This window comes from Vipera ursinii (genome assembly GCF_947247035.1).
Source record: "Vipera ursinii genome assembly, chromosome: 6".
NCBI classification, from domain to species: Eukaryota; Metazoa; Chordata; class Lepidosauria; order Squamata; family Viperidae; genus Vipera; species Vipera ursinii.
This window is the reverse complement of record NC_139515.1, coordinates 4,704,222-4,726,393: the sequence shown is the minus strand read 5'-3', so window position 1 is coordinate 4,726,393 and position 22,172 is coordinate 4,704,222. Positions and strand designations below refer to the sequence as shown.

At 46.8% G+C, this 22,172-nt stretch overlaps 1 protein-coding gene across 1 annotated transcript; it reads right to left on the bottom strand.

Moving 5' to 3' along the window:
* Window positions 1-658: 658 nt before the first annotated feature.
* Window positions 659-19,871, bottom strand: DLD (dihydrolipoamide dehydrogenase). The gene is made up of 14 exons (XM_083366223.1): window positions 19,768-19,871; window positions 16,906-16,981; window positions 15,597-15,676; window positions 14,445-14,513; window positions 13,331-13,400; window positions 11,957-12,057; window positions 9,716-9,859; window positions 9,341-9,442; window positions 7,241-7,431; window positions 5,623-5,793; window positions 4,370-4,559; window positions 3,572-3,709; window positions 2,721-2,810; window positions 659-1,407 (listed from the first exon to the last, which is right to left on the bottom strand). The coding sequence occupies exons 1-14, from the start codon at window positions 19,804-19,806 to the stop codon at window positions 1,342-1,344; spliced, it is 1,527 nt and encodes a 508-aa protein (XP_083222349.1). The 5' UTR covers window positions 19,807-19,871; the 3' UTR covers window positions 659-1,341.
* Window positions 19,872-22,172: the final 2,301 nt, after the last annotated feature.

Genomic DNA, 22,172 nt, shown 5'->3' with positions numbered 1-22,172 from the left:
GGGTGAGCTTTGGGGAGACAATATCACAACGGGAATGGGTCGATGTAAATTTAGTGGGTTGGGGAACAAACTCTAGTCTAAAACTGGAAGCAAACTTTTGGGAGAGAGTATCATCAGGGGAATGCATCAAGATAACACTTAAAAATTTATCAGGCTGGTGAACAAACTCCAATCTAAAACTTTAGATTACGTCTCTCCAACCTCGACTGTTTTTAAGCCCTCCATTGTTTTTTTAAAAAAGTATAGTCATTATTCTTAAATATATTGATTGATGCTTTACATTTAAAAAGAGGTGTATTGTCCATATGGTATTTTTATGGGGGTTTTTTATACTGAAAACATTTACTTTTTTTTTTTAACCGTGGCCAACGTGAACCCAGAATTCTCAACAATTCCTTGTTTATACCAGAACCAAACAAATATATCTCACTCTTGTACATTTCGCTTTCAAAATTAAGGCTCTGCTGAAAACGAAGCAGGGGCAGTTTTGAGTAACCAAACGGGGCTGGACTAGAAGACCTCCAAGGTCCTCTCCAACTCTTGTTATTCTGTTCTCTTTAGCCATCTTACTATAGTACTTTTATCACTAGGAAGGAAAAAAATGCTACTGCAGGCCATTCACTGCCCAGGGAATAATAAAACACAAAAACAGTTTGCGCTATGTAGTCAACATAATTTAAGTTTATCCTTCTGTATTATTATTATTATTATTTTTTACTCTCAAGATACAGTTTTAAAATTTGGAAACCAAGAAGCTGCACCCCAAAAAGGAAAAAAAAAAAAAGAAATATGATCAAGCACAGATGCGTATCGATCGTTTTGTGAGCGAGTGCTTGAAAGTAATTTCAGCACAGGTCCGTTACTATTTAAAAAGTCCCTTTTACATTGCGAGCGAGGATAAAATGAATCAAGTTTCATTGCTTATTTTAAATAATCGGGATGCGCCCCAACAATGACAAAGCAACAACATACGGCGTAATATGAGACACTATATTTGAACGAAATGCACGATGGGACCTTTAAGATGTCTCCAACTATTAAGATAATAATCCTGCTGGGTTGTTTTTTTTCCCTTCGGTGAAACTTAAAAATGTACAATCAATAACGCAAATATAGTATTGATAATATAAGATACAGCTATTGGCTAATTTTAATTCCAAGCCCCTATTTAAATATCTTAAGTTTTTTTTTTCAGGGGTGGGTGGGGGGTGGGTGGGAAACAAAAGTTCATTTAATTAAGGCCCAGGAGTATTGCAAAGACCCGTTTTTGTTGTTTTTCTACCGAGTCTTCCGTCGTTTCAAAGGAAAATGTGCTTTTCACACAACGGGCGTTCTTTCGTCTCAGAAGTTGATAGCCTTCCCAAACGACGCTGCAAGGTTTGCTTCTCTGAAAGCTTCGGATACGGTCTGTGGAGGACACGGAGGGGGGGAAATAAATGGGAGAAATGAATGGGGCGGAATGTAAGGGAGAAAACGATGCAACATCCGACGGGGAACGTTCACAAACTGTGAGAGCCAGCAGTGTGGTCTAGCGGTCAAGGCACAAGGCTAGGAAACGGGAGACTGCTAGTTCTGGTCCCGCCTTAGCCACGAAAGCTGGCTGGGTGACTCTGGGCCAATCAGCAGGAGATAAAATGGAATAGGGCTGGAAGGGACCTTGGAGGTCTTCTAGTCCAGCCCCCTGCTCAAGCAGGAGAACCTATACTATTACAGACAAGTGGCTGTCTCTAGTCTCTTCTTAAAAGCCTCCAGTGCTGGAGCGCCCACGATCTCTGGTGGCAAGCTGTTCCACTGGTTAATTGTCCTCACTGTCAGGAAGTTTCTCCTTAATTCCAGGTTGCTTCTCACCTTGATCAGTTTCCACCCGTTGTTTCTCGTCCTGCCCTCTGGTGCTTTGGAGAATAGTTTGACCCCCTCTTCTTTGTGGCAACCCCTCAAATACTGGAATACTGCTATCATGGTGAGTTCTAGTCCTGCCTTAGGCAGGAAAGCCAGCTGGGTGACTTTGGGCCACTCACCTGGAGACTGTGAGTTCTAGTCCTGCCTTCGGCATGAAAGTCAGCTGGGTGTCTATGGGTGAATCACCAGAAGATGGTGAGTTCTAGTCCTGCCTTAGGCATGAAAGCTGGCTGGGTGCCAGGAGATGGGGAGTTCTAGTCCCGCCTTAGGCATGAAAGTCAGCTGGGTGACTTTGGGCCAATCACCAGGAGACGGTGAGTTCTAGTCCCGCCTTAGGCATGAAAGTCAGCTGGGTGACTTTGGGCCAATCACCAGGAGACGGTGAGTTCTAGTCCTGCCTTAGGCATGAAAGTCAGCTAGGTGACTTTGGGCCAATCACCAGGAGACGGTGAGTTCTAGTCCCGCCTTAGGCATGAAAGTCAGCTGGGTGACTTTGGGCCAATCACCAGGAGACGGTGAGTTCTAGTCCCGCCTTAGGCATGAAAGTCAGCTAGGTGACTTTGGGCCAATCACCAGGAGACGGTGAATTCTCGTCCCGCCTTAGGCATGAAAGCCAGCTAAGGGACTCTGGGCCAGTCACTCTTCCTCCCAATCCAGCCCACCTCAAAGGGCTGTTGTTATGGGACAAATAGGCGGAGGAAGATGTGCTGGACACGTTCGCCGCCTTGAGTTATTTGTAAAAAATAACGGAAGGGCAGGATATAAATAAATAAACCTCTCCGTCAGGCCAAACATGACTGATCCGAGTCGCAGGAACTTACTGGATGGGCGTGGCAAACTCTGGCTATGTCCTCGCAGGATGCGCCGTATTCCATTGCCAGGGTGGCTTCATTAACCATTTCACCAGCACCCTGGAGAAAGAACGAGCGCAGAGATCGGTGAGAAGGGCCTCCAAAGGGTAAAGATAAAAGATTTCTCTGTCCAGTTGTGTCCATCTCCCATTTCTCGCCCGAGGTAGCCAGCGTTGTCCAAAGACATTTCCCGTGGTCATGTGTCCAGCCTGGCTAGATGCCAAAGGCACACGGAACGCTGTTGCCTATTTATCTACCTATTTATCTACTCGCATTTGCGTGCTTTCCAGCTGCTAGGAGGCAGGAGCTGGTAGCAAAGAACGGCAGCTCACTCCACTGCGTGGCGCTGGGGGTCTCGAACCCAGGCCGACAGCTTTCCAGCTGACGATATGAACCTCTTGAACCGCTGAGCCATCGCGCCGCCCGCTCCCCAAAGTGTAACTCCAAAAAAAGGAAACGCACCGGCTGCCTGTATTCGTGGTTTTTAAAAACGGCAGCATGAAAAAAAGTATATGCACAACGGCTACGCAACTGTCTATGTACTAGAAAGAACTTTATAACAGTAGTCTTAGATGCTTATATATCAGTATATATATATCCTACTCTATAAAGCAGGGGTCTTCAAACGTGGCCCTTTTATGACTTCTGGACTTCAACTCCCAGAATTCCTCAGCCAGCGTATGCTGGCTGAGGAATTCTGGGAGTTGAAGTCCACAAGTCATAAAAGGGCCACGTTTGAAGACCCTTGCTCTAAAGCATCAGAAGTAAAGCAACTCAGCCTTGTGCAACATTGCAACACGGGTATCTTGCAGCATACTCACAGCGCCTAAGATATGCGCTCCCAGCAGCCTGTCTGTCGTTTTGTGACTTAAGATCTTCACCAGGCCATCCGTGTCTGCGTTGGTCTTGGCCCTGCTGTTCGCCGCAAAAGGGAACTTGCCAATCTTGTATTCTGTCCCCTGAAACATGGCAAGTTCGTGCAGGTTATCTTTCGCTCGTCAAACCAAACAGACACAGCCACTGTCCGGTTTTAAGTTAACTCAAAAAGATCGGATCCTACACTCAAAAGGTAAGGTAAAAGTTCCCCTGCACATGCGTGCTAGTCGTTTCCAACTCTAGGGGCCGGTGCTCATCTCCGTTTCAAAGCCGAAGAGCCAGCGCTTGTCCGAGGACGTCTCCATGGTCATGTGGCCGGCATGACTAGACGCCAAAGGCGCACGGAACGCTGTTACCTTCCCACCGCAGTGGACCCTATTTTTCTACTTGCATTTCTACTTGCTTTCGAACTGCTAGGTTGGCAGAAGCTGGGACGCGTAACAGGCGCTCACTCTGCTACGCGGCACTCGGGATTCGACCCGCCAAACTGTAGACCTTCTGATCGACAAGCTCAGCGTCCTAACCCACTGAGCCACCGCGTCCTCCCCAAAGATGACCTCAAAAGCTGGCTGAGGAATTCTGGGAGTTGAAGTCCACAAGTCTTAAAGTGGCCAAGGTTGAGGAGCCCTGCTCTATGGGGCCTTTGTGAACCAGAGCTGTGTTAACATCCCCACTTATTCTTTGCTTTTTAAATGAAGGCTGCCCCCCCAGCCCCCAGATGAAGGAAAAACTTCCAGGAGCACCTCTTCTTTCAGCTGCTCTTCTGATTTGCCAACCCAGGCCACCTCGGGGTGTGTGTAAATGACCGAGGGCACACAGTTGTAGTCAATGTGTACTGCGCCTCCAGCCATGCCCTCGACACACAAAATCCCTTCGTCTTCAGCTTTGTGAGCAAGCATTGGTCCGGCCACTACGTCGCCGATTGCATAAATGCTGCCAAGTTAAACAACAAAAAAAATATGTATTAGAGAAATGTTGCAAAGACAACTTTGTTCTAGGCCAGGGGTAGGCAACCTTGGCTCCTTTATGACTCGTGGACTTCAACTCCCAGAATTCCTCAGCCAGCATGGCTCAGCTTGGAAGCTTCTCCCTTTCCCCTCAGCGCGGCTGGCTCGGGAATTCTGGGAGTTGAAGTCCACAAGTCATAAAGCAGCCTACACCTAGGGTAGGCAACCTTAGCTCTTTCATGACTCATAGACTTCAACTCCCAGAATTCCTCAGCCAGCATGGCTCAGCTTGGAAACTTCTCCCTTTCCCCTTAGCGTGGCTGGCTCAGGAATTCTGGGAGTTGAAGTCCTGTTCTAGGGGTTAAGGCACCAGGCTAGAAAGGGGGAATGATGAGTTCTAGTCCCACCAGAGCCACAAAAGCTGGCTGGGTGGCTTTGGGCCAATCACCAGGAGATGATGAGTTCTAGTCCCGCCTTACCAACAAGCCAGCTGGGTGACTTTGGGCCAATCACAAGGAGACAGCGAGTGCTGGTCCCGCCTTAGCCACAAAAAGTCAGCTAGGTGACTTTGGGCCAATCACCAGGAGGTGATGAGTTCTAATCCTGCTTTGGGCATGGGTGACTTTTGGCCAGGCCTTCTCTCTTATGCCGACACACCTCACAGGGTTGTTGCTGTGGGGAAAATAAGTGGAGGAAGGTGCACTGGACATCTTCGCTGCCTTGAGTTGCTTGTAAAAACAGTCAAGGCAGAATGGAAAGAAATATACAAATTATTCTGTATTTAAGAAGCAGGGTTAACCATTCGACACGTTGGCCTTAAAAGGGCCTTTGCAGAACGAATTAACAAAAACAAAATAGCCAGAACTTTGAGACAATGTTTTAACGATATATGTTCCTGATTTGAACAACGCTGATGAGACTGAACTATAAGTAGTTGGGTAAAAGTGGCAAGTTAAATCATGCTTAATGCCAGCGACTGTTCTTTATTTCGTTTCAGGAATTTCTGAGAGGCAGATCGAGAGACCACAGTTCTACCAATTTCAACTTACTTTGGAACTTTGGTTTGGAATCTGTTGTTGATTGCGATTCTTCCCCGATTATCTAGTTCAATCCCCACACTCTCCAGGCCGAGATTGTGAGTGAAAGGGCGCCGACCGATACAAACCAGAAGGACGTCGCAGGTGATCGCTTCGGCTTTGCCGCCGGCTGCAGCTTCAATTCTAAGGAAAACAGGTAAACTTCAACACAGGTAGTCCTCGACGTATGACCACAATTGAGCCCAAAATTTGTTGCTAAGTGAGACATTTGTTAAGTGAGTCTTGCCCCATTTTGCAACCTTTCTTGCCAGAATAGTAGCAATAGTAGTAGTAATAAGGAGGAGAAGAAAAGAATTATTATTACTATTATTTATTATTACCATTATTATTACAGATAAGCACCTGCCACAGACTTAACAACTGTCGATAAGAAGGACAAAATAGTCTGGATAGTGGATGTGGCAGTGCCTGGAGACAGCAGAATAGACGAGAAAGAACTGGAGAAGATAACAAAACACAAAGACCTACAAATAGTTTGGCAAAGGCAAACAAAGGTAGTACCAATAGTAACAGGCGCCTTGGGTGCAATCCCAAAAGAATTGGTGCTCCACTTGATCACCATTGGCATTGACACATTCGCCATTAGTCAATTACAAAAGGCGGCCTTACTAGGAACTGCTTCCATCCTGCGAGAATATCTGTAATATCATCAAACATCCACATCTGCCTATCCCAGGTCCCAGATCGATAGGTAGACAAAAATGCCAAATCCAGTCTGAACATCTGGCTGACTGTGATGATGATGATGATGATGATGATAATAATAATAATAATAATAATAATAATAATAATAATAATAATAATAATAGGAAGGGACCTTGGAGGTCATCTAGTCCAACCCCCTGCTCAGGCAGGAGACCCTATACCATTTCAGACAAATAGCCATCCAGTCTCTACTTTAAAACTGCCAGTGTTGGAGCATTCACAGCTTTGGAGGCAGGTTGTTCCACTGGTGAATTTTTTTCTGTCAGGAGATTTCTCCTTAGTTCTAGTTGTTAAGTGAATCACTGCGGTTATTAAGTAGCACAGTTGTGAAATGACACTGGCTCCCCAATGACTTCGGCCTCGGTTAAAAATCTGCTGAGAAAGCTTTTATGACAGGGGGTCTTCAAACATGGCCCTTTTATGACTCGTGGACGTCAACTCCCAGAATTCCTCAGCCAGCGTGCACGCTGGCTGAGGAATTCTGGGAGTTGATGTCCACGAGTCACGAAAGGGCCAAATCTGAAGACCCCTGATTTATGAAATGCCAGAGAGGAAGGGCTGCCTGAAAATCTGGAGCCACAGTGTATCAAAGTCAAGACAGAAATTTATTTACAGTCTATCAATACCATATAAAAGAATAATAGGTCGAAGGCTAACCAAACAGGCTGAGCAAGTTGCGTGGTGGGGCCGACATACCATAAATCAAGTTATTAATTTACTTCACATGCCTGTTCTGAAGTCCTTTTAAAGCAGAAGGCAGTCATTAAAGAAATAAAAAATACGATCCAATTCCCTTGTCTCGTCGAACGGGTGACTGTTTCTTTTGATTCTTAAAAATTCAGCTATTTACCTACGGCATACTTACGAAACGTCAATCTTTCCATCAGGTTTCTTAGTGGCGCCGGTTACTTTAGTATTCAACTTAAATTTAAGTCCTTGCTTCTGAAGAATGCGTTGGAAATTCTTGGATATCTCCATATCGATGCCCAATCCACCGACGTGGCCCAGGAATTCCACAGCTGTCACATCTGCACCCAGACGTTGCCAAACTGAACCCTGGGATCAGCAGGTTTTCAAAATAACTTTCCGAAGACAGTGAAGGAACTTCACGCTAATCAACCTAACGTCCACCAGGAAATAAAATGTTCTTCCAACTTGAAATCCATGGTCTTTTTAGGTCAGGGGTCTTCAAACCTGGCCCTTGTGGGCTTCCAACTCCCAGAGGTCTGGGAGTTGAACTCCACAAGCAGGAGTCTTCAAACTTGGACCTTTGATGACTTGTGGACTTCAACTCCCAGAATTCCTCAGCCAGCATGCCTGGCTGAGGAATTCTGGGAGTTGAAGTCCACAAGTCTTAAATGGCCCAAGTTTGAGGACCCCTGTTTTTAGGTCATGTGGCACAACCCATGTGATGGAAAGGGACTAATTCATCCATTTTCTTTTTTTATCTCCGCCTAATAATTTCCAGAAATTTATGCCAGGTAAGTTAGTTGCCAACTAACAAGACCACTTCCATCATCTAGTAAAGCACACAAAGCAAAATATGCATTCAAAGTGCATTTACAAAGCGTAAAGCACAGCGCCAGCTTGGTCTAGTGATTAAGGCATTAGACTGGAAACTGGGAGACAGTGAGTTCTAGTTCTGCCTTAGGAATGAAAGCCAGATGGATGACTTTGGGCCAATCACCAGGAGAGGGTGAGTTCTAGTCCCACCTCAGGCATGAAAGATGCATGGGTGGCTTTGGGCCAATCACCAGGAGAGGGTGAGTTCTGGTCCCGCCTGAGACATGAAAGACGGCTGGAGGACTTTGGGCCAATCACCAGGAGTGGGTGGGTTCTGGCCCAGCCTCAGACATAAAAGATGGCTGGCTGATTTTGGGCCAATCACCAGGAGTGGGTGAGTTCTAGTCCCACCTCAGGCATGAAAGATGGATGGGTGGCTTTGGGCCAATTACCAGGAGTGGGTGAGTTCTAGTCCCACCTCAGGCATGAAAGATGAATGGATGGCTTTGGGCCAATTACCAGGAGTGGGTGAGTTCTAGTCCCGCCTCAGGCATGAAAGATGGATGGGTGGCTTTGGGCCAATCACCAGGAGAGGGTGAGTTCTAGTCCCACCTTAGGCATGAAAGATGGATGGGTGGCTTTGGGCCAATCACCAGGAGAGGGTGAGTTCTAGTCCCACCTTAGGCATGAAAGATGGATGGGTGGCTTTGGGCCAATCACCAGGAGAGGGTGAGTTCTAGTCCCACCTTAGGCATGAAAGATGGATGGGTGGCTTTGGGCCAATCACCAGGAGAGGGTGAGTTCTAGTCCCACCTTAGGCATGAAAGATGGATGGGTGGCTTTGGGCCAATCACCAGGAGAGGGTGAGTTCTAGTCCCACCTTAGGCATGAAAGATGGATGGGTGGCTTTGGGCCAATCTCTCTCTCTCTCAGCCCAACCATCTGACAAGGTGGATGTTATGGGGAAAAGAGGAGGAGGAAGGCAGATTGGATATATTTGCCTTTTTGTGTGATTTATAAAAATAGTAAAGGTGGGATATAAATAAATAAGATCCAGAGGCCTCTAGAAGCATGAATTCAAATCTTGTGCGCTCTTTACCATTAACTGCACACCAAGCACAAACTATACTGACATGGCTGTACTATTACTGCAGATGCAAGGCTAATTCTCTGCCTGGCTGGGCATTTCCCAACATAGAGGAAGGAGACCTTAATTCGGGGGAAAATGCAACTTGGGCAAGGCAGTGAAATATTTCGATACAATGCCATACAGGGCTTTGTTGGATGATAACTTTAAATTTGGTCCCCAACTCTGCTACTAAACGGTGCTGCAATTTTAAAATCGGGGTTACCCTGTAACAGTGGGGCCACCCCACCAACTATATAACCATTGCATCGCACTAGAGACACTGAAAAACAGGTGTGTTGTTGGTTTTTTTATTAAAAAAAGTCTGTTTCTTACTAGTTCTACACCAATGACGCCTGCACCAATGACGACCATTTTTTCAGGGACTTGTTTCAAAGACAGCGCGCCGGTGGACGATACGACCGTGTCTTCATCAATCTAAATAAATTGAGGAGACAGAGAGAGAGAGAAATGCTCTTTACGTGGACACTGCTTTATGCAAGAAAACAATCTAAATTACAGAGCTGTTCAACCGTGGCAACTTTTAAGACCTTTAAGAATTCTGGGAGTTGAAGTCCACAGGTTGTAAAGTTGCCACGGTTGAACAGCCCTGAAATCTTCATCCGTAACTTTCAGACAAGAACAAGTTTAACAAAAAAAATAATAATCTCATTCTGGGGACGTAAGATAAACTTCAAAGTCAAGCCGTACCGTAATTCCTGGAAAAGGCGTAACTTCAGAACCGGTAGCTATAAGGATGTTCTTCGTATTAATAACCTGAGTAGTGCCGTCGTCTTTGGCTGCGGTGACCTGGTTTTTGCCAGTTATTTTTCCAAAGCCGGACACGTGTGTCACCTTACAGGAGGAAAGAAAAAAGCTTTTTTAAAAAATATATATGAAGAAACCATTATCTAGTGCCAAGACTTTTATATAATAATAATAATAATAATAATAATAATAATAATAATAATAATAATAATAATAATAATGATGATGATGATGATGATGATGATGGTAGGGACGCGGTGGCTCAGTGGGTTAGGACGCTGAGCTTGTCGATCAGAAGGTCAGCAGTTTGGCGGGTCGAATCCCAAGTGCCGCGTAACAGAGTGAGCGCCTGTTACTCATCCCAGCTTCTGCCAACCTAGCAGTTCGAAAGCGCGTAAAAATGCAAGTAGAAAAATAGGGACCGCTCCGGTGGGAAGGTAACAGCGCTCTGTGCGCCTCTGGCGTCTAGTCACACCGGCCACATGACCACGGAGACGTCCTTGGACAGGCACTGGCTCTTCGGCTTTGAAACGGAGATGAGCACCGGCCCCTAGAGTCGGAAACGACTAGCACGCATGTGTGGGGGAACCTTTACCTTTACCTAATAATAATAATAATAATAATAATAATAATAATAATAATAGCCAATTGCCAAAGGGCAATTTTCTGGGAACAGCTTCAGCCCTGCAACAATAAGTTTCAATATTATTTTACAACATCTGCTATCCCAGGTCCTTGGCAAGGACTCGACAGGGAGGATAAAAAGGCCAAATCCAGTCTGAATATCTGACTGATTGTGCAACCAACCATATAACAACAACAACAACAATTTCAAATATATTATGGCAGAATGGCACTCCAGAAAAGAATAAGCACACATAGTCCTTGACTTAGGACCAGAACTGAGCTCAAAATTTCTGTTGCTAATCGAGACAGTTGCTAAGCGAGTTTTGCCCCATTTTACGACCTTCCTTGCCACAGTTGTTGAGTCAATCACTGCAGCGGTTAAGTTAGTAACCCGGCCGTTAAGCGAATCTGGCTTCCCCATTGACTTTGCTCCTCAGACGGTCGCCAAAGGGGATCACGTGACCCCAGGACGCTGCAACCGTCGTAAGTACGCGCCAGTTGCCAAGTGTCTGAATTTTGATCACCTGACTCCGGCGATGCTGCAACGATTGTAAAGGTGAAAAACGGTCAGAAGTCACTTTTTTTCAGCGCCATTGTAACTTCAAAGAGTCGCTAAACCAGGGGGTCTTCAAACTTGGCCCTTTTTATGACTTGTGGACTTCAACTCCCAGAATTCCTCAGCCAGCGTGCCTGGCTGAGGAATTCTGGGAGGGGTCTTCAAAGTTGGCCCTTTTATGACTTGTAGACTTCAACTCCCAGAATTCTTCAGCCAGCGTGCCAGGTTGAGGAATTCTGGGTGGGGTCTTCAAACTTGGCCCTTTTTATGACTTGTGGACTTCAACTCCCAGAATTCCTCAGCCAGCGTGCCTGGCTGAGGAATTCTGGGAGGGGTCTTCAAAGTTGGCCCTTTTATGACTTGTAGACTTCAACTCCCAGAATTCTTCAGCCAGCGTGCCAGGTTGAGGAATTCTGGGTGGGGTCTTCAAACTTGGCCCTTTTTATGACTTGTGGACTTCAACTCCCAGAATTCCTCAGCCAGTGGGAGTTGAAGTCCAGAAGTCATAGAAAGGGCCATGTTGGAAGACCCCTGCACTAAACGAATGGCTGTAAGTCAAGGACCAGCGGTATGCCACTGTTTTTGAGGAGTCGGATTACGCTAAATCCCAAACGGTTGAGACTATCCGACATATGATCATTTCTTACGTATAGGTTCTTGAGAATCAGAATATAAATCGGACCATTTGTTTGCGCTCATCATTTAATATAAGAAAAACAAATCCACCCCTGATCTGTAGCAATGGAATTTGTAGGCTTTCCTTGGCAATTGAGGGATCTGGAAGATTAATATATATATATTTTTATGGAAAGATCAAAGACAAGCACTTTTAAGCGATCTGTCTTAATTTTTCTAAGCTCTTCTGTTAATAAAGATTTTCTAAGGATCTCCCTTATCCCTTTGATTAGTTATCCTCCCCCGGCAGAGTAGAGAGGTGTAAAGTGCCTAATAGCTAGGGATAACGCAAACAAGAGCCGGTGTGTTTTTTGTCAAAAGCGTACCTTATTTTGTTTAAACAAGTGAGCAATTCCTCCTGTTAAAGCCTTCACTGCACCGCTCTTCTGCTCCATCATTTTCTCTAAATTCAACCGGAGACCTGTAACTGTTTAGCACAAATTACGGAGGAGTTTGTAATCTCGGGCATTCCCCAGTTTTAAAGGAAATTCACAGAGCAACTAAACATCGCAATCCAAACTTAGCCTGGAGGGAGGGAGGGAAGGAGAGATAGGAAGGAAGGAAGGAAGGAAGGAAGGAAGGAAGGAAGGAAGGAAGGAAGGAAGGAAGGAAGGAAGGAAGGAAGGAAGGAAGGATAGGAAAGGGAGGGAGGGAGGGAGAGAGGGAGAGATAGGAAGGAAGGAAGGAGAGATGAGAAGGGAGACAGGAAGGAAGGAGAGATAGGAAGGAAGGAAGGAAGGAAGGAAGGAAGGAAGGAAGGAAGGGAGGGAGGGAGGGAGGGAGGGAGGGAGGAAGGGAGGAAGGAGAGATAGGAAAGGAAGGAGAGATAGGAAAGGAAGGAGGGAAGGAAGGAGGGAAGGAAGGAAGGGAGGGAGGAAGGAAGGAGAGATAGGAAAGGAAGGAAGGAAGGGAGGAAGGAAGGAAGGGAGGGAGGGAGGGAGGAAGGAGATAGGAAAGGAAGGAGGGAAGGAAGGAAGGAAGGAAGGGAGGGAGGGATAGGAAGGAAGGAGAGATGAGAAGGGAGACAGGAAAGAAGGAGAGATAGCAAGGAAGGAAGGGAAGAGATAGGAAAGGCAGGGAGGGAGAAGAGATAGGAAGGAAGGAAGGAAGGAAGGAAGGAAGGAAGGAAGGAAGGAAGGAAGGAAGGAAGGAAGGAAGGAAGGAAAGAGAGATAGGAAGGAAGGAAGGAAGGAAGGAAGGAAGGAAGGAAAGAGAGATAGGAAGGAAGGAAGGAAGGAAGGAAGGAAGGAAGGAAGGAAGGAAGGAAGGATGGAAGGAAGGAAGGATGGAAGGGACAGGAAGGAAGGAAGGAAGGAAAATCACCCCCAATCCTGCTCAGAGGGACTCTTCCTTCTCACAAGGCCCCTAAACCACCATCTGCCCAATGGGAGGCTTTTTTGTTTCTGCCTTCAAATCGGTGCCTTCCAATCGGCGCTGACTCCTGCCAACTGCTTGAAGGAGCCCCTGCGGTTTTTTTAGGCACGGTTTTTCAAAAGTGGTTCGTCACTGCCTCCTTCCCAGGGCTGAAAGAAAGCGACTGGCCCAAGTCACCCCCGCAGGGTTGTTGTGGGGCAAATAGGAGGGAGGGAGGGAGGTATCTTGGGTAACGTCTGTCTGTCGCCTTGGGTCATTTGTAAAGGTAATAAAGATGGGATTCAAACAAACAAACAAATGGAATAAATTTAGCCTGGCATACTCACTTTCAATCCCCCTGCTTGCCAAGTCTTTCCCGTGAGCCAAATGGTACAGGTGTGAATTGTTTAACAAGGCCTGTAATGTGTAAAGCAGATTTCAATTAAACACACAATCTGCCCGGAAAAATGCTGCCTTTAAAAAAAAATTAAGTCCATTTAAAATAACTACTTTTCTACTAAGAGGATCAAAGGCCTGGAGACCAAAACGTAGGAAGAACGGCTGCTGCGGGAAGAAATAGGGGAGACATGATAGCAGTGTTCCAGTATCTCAGGGGCTTCCACAAAGAAGAGGGGGTCAAACTATTCTCCAAAGCACCAGAGGGAAGGACCAGAAACATTGGCTGGAAGCTGATCAAAGAGAGAAGCAACCTGGAATTAAGGAGAAACTTCCTGACAGTGAGGACAATCAACCAATGGAACATCTTACCCCAAGAAATCGTGGGCGCTCCATCACTGGAAGTTTTTTAGATGATATAGGTTCTCCTGCTTGAGCAGGGGGCTGGACTAGAAGACCTCAAAGGTCCCTTCCAGCAATATCCTATCCTATCCTATCCTATCCTATCCTATCCTATCCTATCCAAGACGTTTAACTAATACAACCCACCGCTCATAAACTACACTTCGCAGCTTCTAAAAGGATCGTTTTAACCCTCGTTCTCAAACAGCCACAGTTTGAAGCATTATTTGCCTCCGATATGATGGGAAAGAGTCCCAAAGAATTGAGGCCTTTGAACTATGGTGCTGGAGAAGACTCCTGCGAGTCCCTTGGACTGCAAGGCGATCAAACCGGTCAGTCCTAGAGGAGATCAACCCCGAATGCTCTTTAGAAGGCCAGATCCTGAAGCTGAAACTCAAATACTTTGGCCACCTTATGAGAAGGAAGGACTCACTGGAGAAGAGCCTAATGCTGGGAAAGGTTGAGGACGAGAGAAGAAGGGGACGACAGAGAATGAGGTGGCTGGATGGAGTCACTGAAGCAGCAGGCCTGAGCTTAAATGGACTCCAGAAGGTGGTAGAGGACAGGAAGGCCTGGAGGAACGTTGTCCGTGGGGTCGCGATGGGTCGGACACGACTTCGTGACTAACAACACCATGATGGGAGAGACAAATCCTGAACTTACCTTAGAAGGTATGCATCCGACGTTCAAACAGGTCCCACCCAGCGTTTCATTTTTTTCCACGCAGACGGTCTACGATTTAAAAGCAAGAGTTTATATATACATATACATATACATATACATATACATATACATATATATATATATATATATATGTATGTATGTATGTATGTATGTATATGTATATATGTATGTATATATATATATATATATATATACTGCAGAAAATGTAGTCCTGGATTTTTTAGGAGGTGTTAGAAGCACTTTTTTTTCCACATAGGAAAACACTCCATTCTAGCACTGATGAGCTTACCTAGTATGGTAATGAAACGTCTGCAAGAAACAATAAAGTTAAGAGATCAGGAAGGACCCCTTAGAAAAAAACTGAAGTTCTGCGGTTTTTGCAAAATAACCCACAGGAAGTTAAAAAATAGATTAAGGGCCAAGGGTGGTTATAAAAAGAAAACAACCTGCCTACTGCTCTTTCTTACTTCTGCTTTCAAATGTAATTTGAACAGATTTTTCTGGATTCATCTTTGGAGCATCTGGATTCATCTTTGCAGGACTATCCTGTTAAAATCTGTCCAGAAATCAACCCTGTAGTTAAGATGGCTGGCCAATAAATTTGACCAATAAAGTAAGTACATTTTCCTTTTGAGATGCAATGCAACGTAACACAAACTGTGCCTTAGTGGCAGAATGAGACAGAGGTTACTCGGGAATTATTTCTCAAAGAGAAAGGGAAAACGGTGGTGGAGTTTGATTCCGGTTGGATTTATTCTAAGCCATTTTTGGGGTGGGGGAGGAGAGAATGGGCTCGCCCTCCTTGTCTTCTGGCATGCTTGTTCCAAATTCCCACTCCAGTCTGCAGCCTTCGAATTTCCTGGTGGTCTCCTATCCGAATGGTTAAGGGCAAAGGCAACTCAAGGAAACCATATTCATTCTGATACCCAAAGTCGAAACCCCACTGAGGGTAAACTGACATTACTTAATTCTCAGAGTTTCTATTGCAAACTTCTCGTCATTTGTGGGTCACGGAATGCCCATCACAGGTGACTAACTTTCAACTCTTCGACTTTATCGGTAAGAGCTTTGGCAAAAACAATTTTCCAAATTATTGGTACATGACCTGGCGATTTTACCGCGTTTGCTCACCTTAAAGCCAAGTTGTGCGGCTTTGATGGCGGCAACATAGCCCCCCGGGCCAGATCCGATGACTGTCACATCGGCATCAACTGCCAAAAAGAAAAGACACAAACTTCATTTCAGAAAAAGAATCCCAGAGAATTTACAGTGTTTAAACTACAGGTAGTCGACTCGCGGCCACAATGGAGCCTCAACATTCTCTGTTGCAAAGTGAAACATCTGTTCAGCCAGTTTGGCCCCATTATACGACCTTCCTTGCCACTGGTGTTAAACGAATCACTGCAGTTGTTAAAGTTAGTAACAGGGTTGTGAAGTGAATCTGGCTTCCTCCATTGACTTTCCTTGTCAGAAAGTCACAAAAGGGGATCATGTAATCCCGGGACCCTGCGACCGTCATAAATATGAGTCGGTTTTTTCCAAGCGTCTGAATTTTGATCAACGCAACCGTGGGCATGCTGCAATGCTCATAAGTGTGAAAAACGGTCGTAACTCACTTTTTTTCCAGGGCTGCCGTAACTTGAAATGGTCACTAAATGAAGCTGAGGCCTATCTGCACATGTATATAAAGATTGCCAGAAAAGAGAACTCTACCTAAACAAAGGTATCTTCATTGCCACAGAATATATTGTTCATTATTAGCGCACACATACAGTCTACAGTAAACGAGTAAATAAGGTAAAGGTAAAGGTTCCCCCGCACATGCGTGCTAGTCGTTTCCGACTCTAGGGGCCGGTGCTCATCTCCGTTTCAAAGCCGAAGAGCCAGCGCTTGTCCGAGGACGTCTCCGTGGTCATGTGGCCAGCGTGACCAGATGCCAAAGGCGCACGGAACGCTGTTACCTTCCCACCATAGTGGTCCCTATTTTTCTACTTGCATTTTTTACGTGCTTTCGAACTGCTAGGTTGGCAGAAGCTGGGACGAGTAACAGGCACTCACTCTGTTATGCGGCACTCGGGATTCGACCCGCCAAACTGCCAACCTTCTGAACGACAAGCTCAGCGTCCTAACCCACTGAGCCACTGCGTCCCTTTTAAACAAGTAAATAGGCATAGGAAATTTTCAAGTGTATTATTGACAAGTCCAATTCCAAAGGTCTGGCGGCTTTTGCTAAGGTGTTTCACTATTTCGTCTTTAGACTATGTAGTATCAATGCACATATATCAGACCCGGCGTGTGGTAGGACTCAAAAAAGCTGGCTGAGAATTTAATAAAGAAATAAACAGTAATGCAGCTAAACCCTATCCTAGAAGGAAACCACGGATGCTACGAAGGAAAAAATCCAATTTTTCCATGTTATTCAAAGCTATACAATATTTACCTTGATCGGCATAAGTTCTCACAGGCCCTGCTGAAATGATTTGCAATCCATGCTGGATCCGGCTAAAATGGCCCCTCTAATTTGAGGGGAGGGGGAAAAAAGGAGGAAATAAGAAGTTTATATTCTTTTATAAAGATGCTAAATATCGATGATGGTCAAGCCTAACATTTTGATCTAATTAAATGTCTTTATTCTTATATTTCGGCTTTAGTTTATCACAGTCGTAGGCAACCTTGGTTCTTTTATGACTCGTGGACTTCAACTCCCAGAATTCCTGAGCCAGCATGGCTCAGCTTGGAAACCTCTCTCTTTCCCCTCAGCGTGGCTGGCTCGGGAATTCTGGGAGTTGAAGTCCACGAGTCATAAAAGAGCCAAGGTTGCCTACCCCTGGTTTATCATTTCATCTCTAACCTTGCCAGCTCTAAACAGGAAAAAAAAATCTTCAATGTTTGTCTTCCTTGGCATCTAAATTCCTGCAGAAAGAATGACATATCCACACGATGCCCGGTGGAAAAGCTTGACCCTTACTTTTGTTTTCTGCATCTTAAATAGTATTTCCATTTATTACACTCTGCTATCATAAAGATTTGGAAGAAAAAAAAAAGCTGAAGGTGCTTTTGAAGTGATTAGCCATTTTTCAGCCTGCTCTCCCGACTACAGATTGCAAATAGCAAAGTCTATTATGTGCAAATAAGCTTATAAGCCAATACTTCCTCACAAACCTTGCCGTTTTGTCCTTGCAATTAATCTCAAGGCCACGTTCAAATCCGTTTATATAGCAGAAAAATGTTATATATATAAAAAAAACCATGCTATTGTGCTTAAATTAGGTCCCATATCTCAAACCTCAGAGAGGCAAATGAAAGATTCTTATACAGGTCCAACTAATTCTTATGACATTATGAAACAATAGCATCAGAACGGCTTCATTTCAGAAAAGTGCAGAATACAGGTAGTCCTCAACTTATGGCCACAACTGACACACACACACACACACCCCAAATTTCTGTTGCTAAGTGAGAATTGGAAGTTTGTCCCTTGCTTGTCAGAAGGTCGCAAAAGGGGATCACGTGACCCCGGGACATTGGGACCGTCATAAATACGAGTCAGTTGCCAAGCGTCCGAATTTTGATCGGTCGTTAAGTGTGCCAAACGGTTCTAAGTCACTTTTTTTCCAGTGCCTTTGTAACTTCGAATGGTCGCTAAATGAACGGTTGTAAGTCGAGGACGAACTGTAGTGTTCTGGACGACGCCAGAGCGCCTTCATTTCAGAAAACTACAGAATAATCCAACTGTAATCGTTTAATCGGGAAAGTGGTGTGGGGTCTAATGCTCGAGCAGGGGGTCGGGCTAGAAGACCTCCAAGGATCCCTTCCAGCTCTCTAATGACCGATTGGTTAACCAGTGGAACGGCTTGCCTGGCTGAGGAATTCTGGGAGTTGAAGTCCACAAGTCATAAAAGGGCCAAGTTTGAAGGCTTCTGGTATAAGGTCTCCTACTTTGAGCAGGAGCGGGGGGGGGGTCAGACTAGAAGACCTCTAAGGTCCCTTCCAGCTCTATTCTGACTGATTCATTAATCAGAGGAAAGTTTTGCCTCCCGAGGTTGTGGGTGCTCCGACACTGGAGGTTTTTAAGAAGAGCCTGGAGCACCATTTGTCTGAAGCGGTACAGGGTCCCCTGCCTGAGCAGGGGGTTGGACTAGAAGACCTCTAAGGTCCCTCCCAGCTCTATTCTGATCCGTTAAATCAGTGGAATGGCTTGCCTCCAGAAGCAATGGGATGTTCCAGCCCTGAAGGTTTCTTAAAAGAGAGAGAGAGAGAGAGAGAGAGATAGGACCACCATTTGTCTGAAATGGTACAGGGTCCCCTGCCTGAGCAGGGGGTTGGACTAGAAGACCTCTAAGGTCCCTCCCAGCTCTATTCTGATCCGTTAAATCAGTGGAATGGCTTGCCTCCAGAAGCGATGGGATGTTCCAGCCCTGAAGGTTTCTTTAAAAAAAAAGAGAGAGAGAGAGACAGATAGAACCACCATTTGTCTGAAATGGCACGGGGTCTCCTGCTTGAGGGGGGGGAGGGGGTCAGGCTAGAAGACCTCCAGGGACCCCTTTCCAGCTCCATTTTTACTGACAGACTGACTGATCAAGCAGTGGGATAGTGGCGGCCGCTCCATTCCCCGCAGGGCTTTCGGAGGAGGGCTGGGCAGCCCCTTGTTCTGGCGCGGGTCAGGCTCCGCCGCCTGAGCGGTGCGGGGTGGGGGTCGGACTAGATGACCTCCCAGGGTCCCTTTCCAGCTCCATTTTGACTGACTGACTGATCAAGCAGTGGGATAGTGTGCGGGCGCTCCATTCCCCGGAGGAGGGCTGGGCAGCCCCTTGTTCTGGCGCGGGTCGCTTGAGCAGTGGGGGGTCGGACTAGATGACCTCCCAGGGTCCCTTTCCAGCTCCATTTTGACTGACTGACTGATCGAGCAGTGGGATAGTGTGCGGCCGCTCCATTCCCCGGAGGAGGGCTGGGCAGCCCCTTGTTCTGGCGCGGGTCAGGCTCCGCCGCTTGAGCGGTGCGGGCTGGGGTGGGGGTCGGACTAGATGACCTCCCGGGGTCCCTTTCCAGCTCTCTCTCTCTTCCTTCTTCGGCCACGCTGGCTGGCTGGGGGTGGGGGGGATTCCGGGCTGCCTTGAAGCCCTCCCCTCTCCGAAGCTGGCGGGATCGGGCCGCGTGGCCAGCCCCTTCCCCCCTCCAGGAGGCGCCCCCGGCTCCCTTCGCCCCCGCCCAGCCCCGGGTTGGGCCGCCCTCCCAGGCGGCCCTGGCAGGCGGCGTCCTCCTCCTCCTCCTCCTCCTCCGCCGGGCCCCTCGGCCCCCCTACCTGGCCCAGGGCGCAGCAGACCCGGCTCCAGCTCTGCATGGCGGCGCTTCCCCGACGGCAGCCCCTCCAAGGACGGCCCGGGAGGACTCGCGCAGGCGCGGCGGAGGGAGGGGGCGGGGCCGCCCTCAGGCCGGAAGGAGGAAGCGAGGGAGGCTCGCGCTTTTGTTTTGGTTTTTTTCCCTCCTTCCTCTCGGCTTCCTTTCTCCTCTTCCTCCTTTCCCTTCTTTCTCCTCTTCGTTTCTTCCTTCTCTCTGACCTCCTTCTCCTCCTTCCTCCCTTCCTCTTTTTCTTGTATCTCCTTTCCTTCTCTTTGTCCTTCCTTCCTTTCCCTTCCTTCCACTTCTCCTTGTCTTCCTTTTTCCCTTCCCCCTCACCTTCCTTCTTTCCTTCCTTCCTTCTCCCTCCTTTCCTTTTATCTCCTTTCCTTCTCTTTTTCCTTCCTTTCCCTTCCTTCCACTTCTCCTTGTCTTCCTTCCTTCTTCCCTTCTCCCTCAACTTCCTTCTTCCCTTCCTTCCTTCTCCCTCCTTTCCTTTTATCTCCTTTCCTTCTCTTTTTCCTTCCTTTCCCTTCCTTCCACTTCTCCTTGTCTTCCTTCCTTCTTCCCTTCTCCCTCAACTTCCTTCTTCCCTTCCTTCCACTTCTCCTTGTCTTCCTTCCTTCTTCCCTTCTCCCTCATCTTCCTTCTTCCCTTCCTTCCACTTCTCCTTCTCTTCCTTCCTTCTCCCCTTCTCCCTCATCTTCCTTCTTCCCTTCCTTCCACTTCTCCTTGTCTTCCTTCCTTCTCCCCTTCTCCCTCATCTTCCTTCTTCCCTTCCTTCCACTTCTTGTCTTCCTTCCTTCTCCCTTTCTCCCTCATCTTCCTTCTTCCCTTCCTTCCACTTCTCCTTGTCTTCCTTCCTTCTTCCCTTCTCCCTCATCTTCCTTCTTCCCTTCCTTCCACTTCTCCTTGTCTTCCTTCCTTCTTCCCTTCTCCCTCATCTTCCTTCTTCCCTTCCTTCCACTTCTCCTTGTCTTCCTTCCTTCTTCCCTTCTCCCTCATCTTCCTTCTTCCCTTCCTTCCACTTCTCCTTGTCTTCCTTCCTTCTTCCCTTCTCCCTCATCTTCCTTCTTCCCTTCCTTCCACTTCTTGTCTTCCTTCCTTCTCCCCTTCTCCCTCATCTTCCTTCTTCCCTTCCTTCCACTTCTCCTTGTCTTCCTTCCTTCTTCCCTTCTCCCTCATCTTCCTTCTTCCCTTCCTTCCACTTCTTGTCTTCCTTCCTTCTCCCCTTCTCCCTCATCTTCCTTCTTCCCTTCCTTCCACTTCTCCTTGTCTTCCTTCCTTCTTCCCTTCTCCCTCATCTTCCTTCTTCCCTTCCTTCCTTCTCCCTCCTTTCCTTTTATTTCCTTTCCTTCTCTTTGTCCTTCCTTCTCTTCCTTCCACTTCTCCTTGTCTTCCTTCCTTCTTCCCTTCTCCCTCAACTTCCTTCTTCCCTTCCTTCCACTTCTCCTTGTCTTCCTTCCTTCTTCCCTTCTCCCTCAACTTCCTTCTTCCCTTCCTTCCACTTCTCCTTGTCTTCCTTCCTTCTTCCCTTCTCCCTCATCTTCCTTCTTCCCTTCCTTCCACTTCTTGTCTTCCTTCCTTCTCCCCTTCTCCCTCATCTTCCTTCTTCCCTTCCTTCCACTTCTCCTTGTCTTCCTTCCTTCTTCCCTTCTCCCTCATCTTCCTTCTTCCCTTCCTTCCACTTCTCCTTGTCTTCCTTCCTTCTTCCCTTCTCCCTCAACTTCCTTCTTCCCTTCCTTCCACTTCTCCTTGTCTTCCTTCCTTCTTCCCTTCTCCATCATCTTCCTTCTTCCCTTCCTTCCACTTCTTGTCTTCCTTCCTTCTCCCCTTCTCCCTCATCTTCCTTCTTCCCTTCCTTCCACTTCTCCTTGTCTTCCTTCCTTCTTCCCTTCTCCCTCATCTTCCTTCTTCCCTTCCTTCCACTTCTCCTTGTCTTCCTTCCTTCTTCCCTTCTCCCTCATCTTCCTTCTTCCCTTCCTTCCACTTCTTGTCTTCCTTCCTTCTCCCCTTCTCCCTCATCTTCCTTCTTCCCTTCCTTCCACTTCTCCTTGTCTTCCTTCCTTCTTCCCTTCTCCCTCATCTTCCTTCTTCCCTTCCTTCCACTTCTCCTTGTCTTCCTTCCTTCTCCCCTTCTCCCTCATCTTCCTTCTTCCCTTCCTTCCACTTCTTGTCTTCCTTCCTTCTCCCCTTCTCCCTCATCTTCCTTCTTCCCTTCCTTCCACTTCTCCTTGTCTTCCTTCCTTCTCCCCTTCTCCCTCATCTTCCTTCTTCCCTTCCTTCCACTTCTTGTCTTCCTTCCTTCTCCCCTTCTCCCTCATCTTCCTTCTTCCCTTCCTTCCACTTCTCCTTGTCTTCCTTCCTTCT

Excerpts from the sequence above, each read along its gene's own strand:
- DLD (XM_083366223.1), bottom strand. The coding sequence starts at position 19,806 with ATGCAGAGCTGGAGCCGGGTCTGCTGCGCCCTGGGCCAG. Across the intron at positions 9,860-11,956 it reads ACTTGTTTAAACAAAATAAG|GTGACACACGTGTCCGGCTT; the intron begins GTACGCTTTTGA and ends TCCTCCTGTAAG. Across the intron at positions 3,710-4,369 it reads AAGAGCAGCTGAAAGAAGAG|GGGACAGAATACAAGATTGG; the intron begins GTGCTCCTGGAA and ends GCCATGTTTCAG.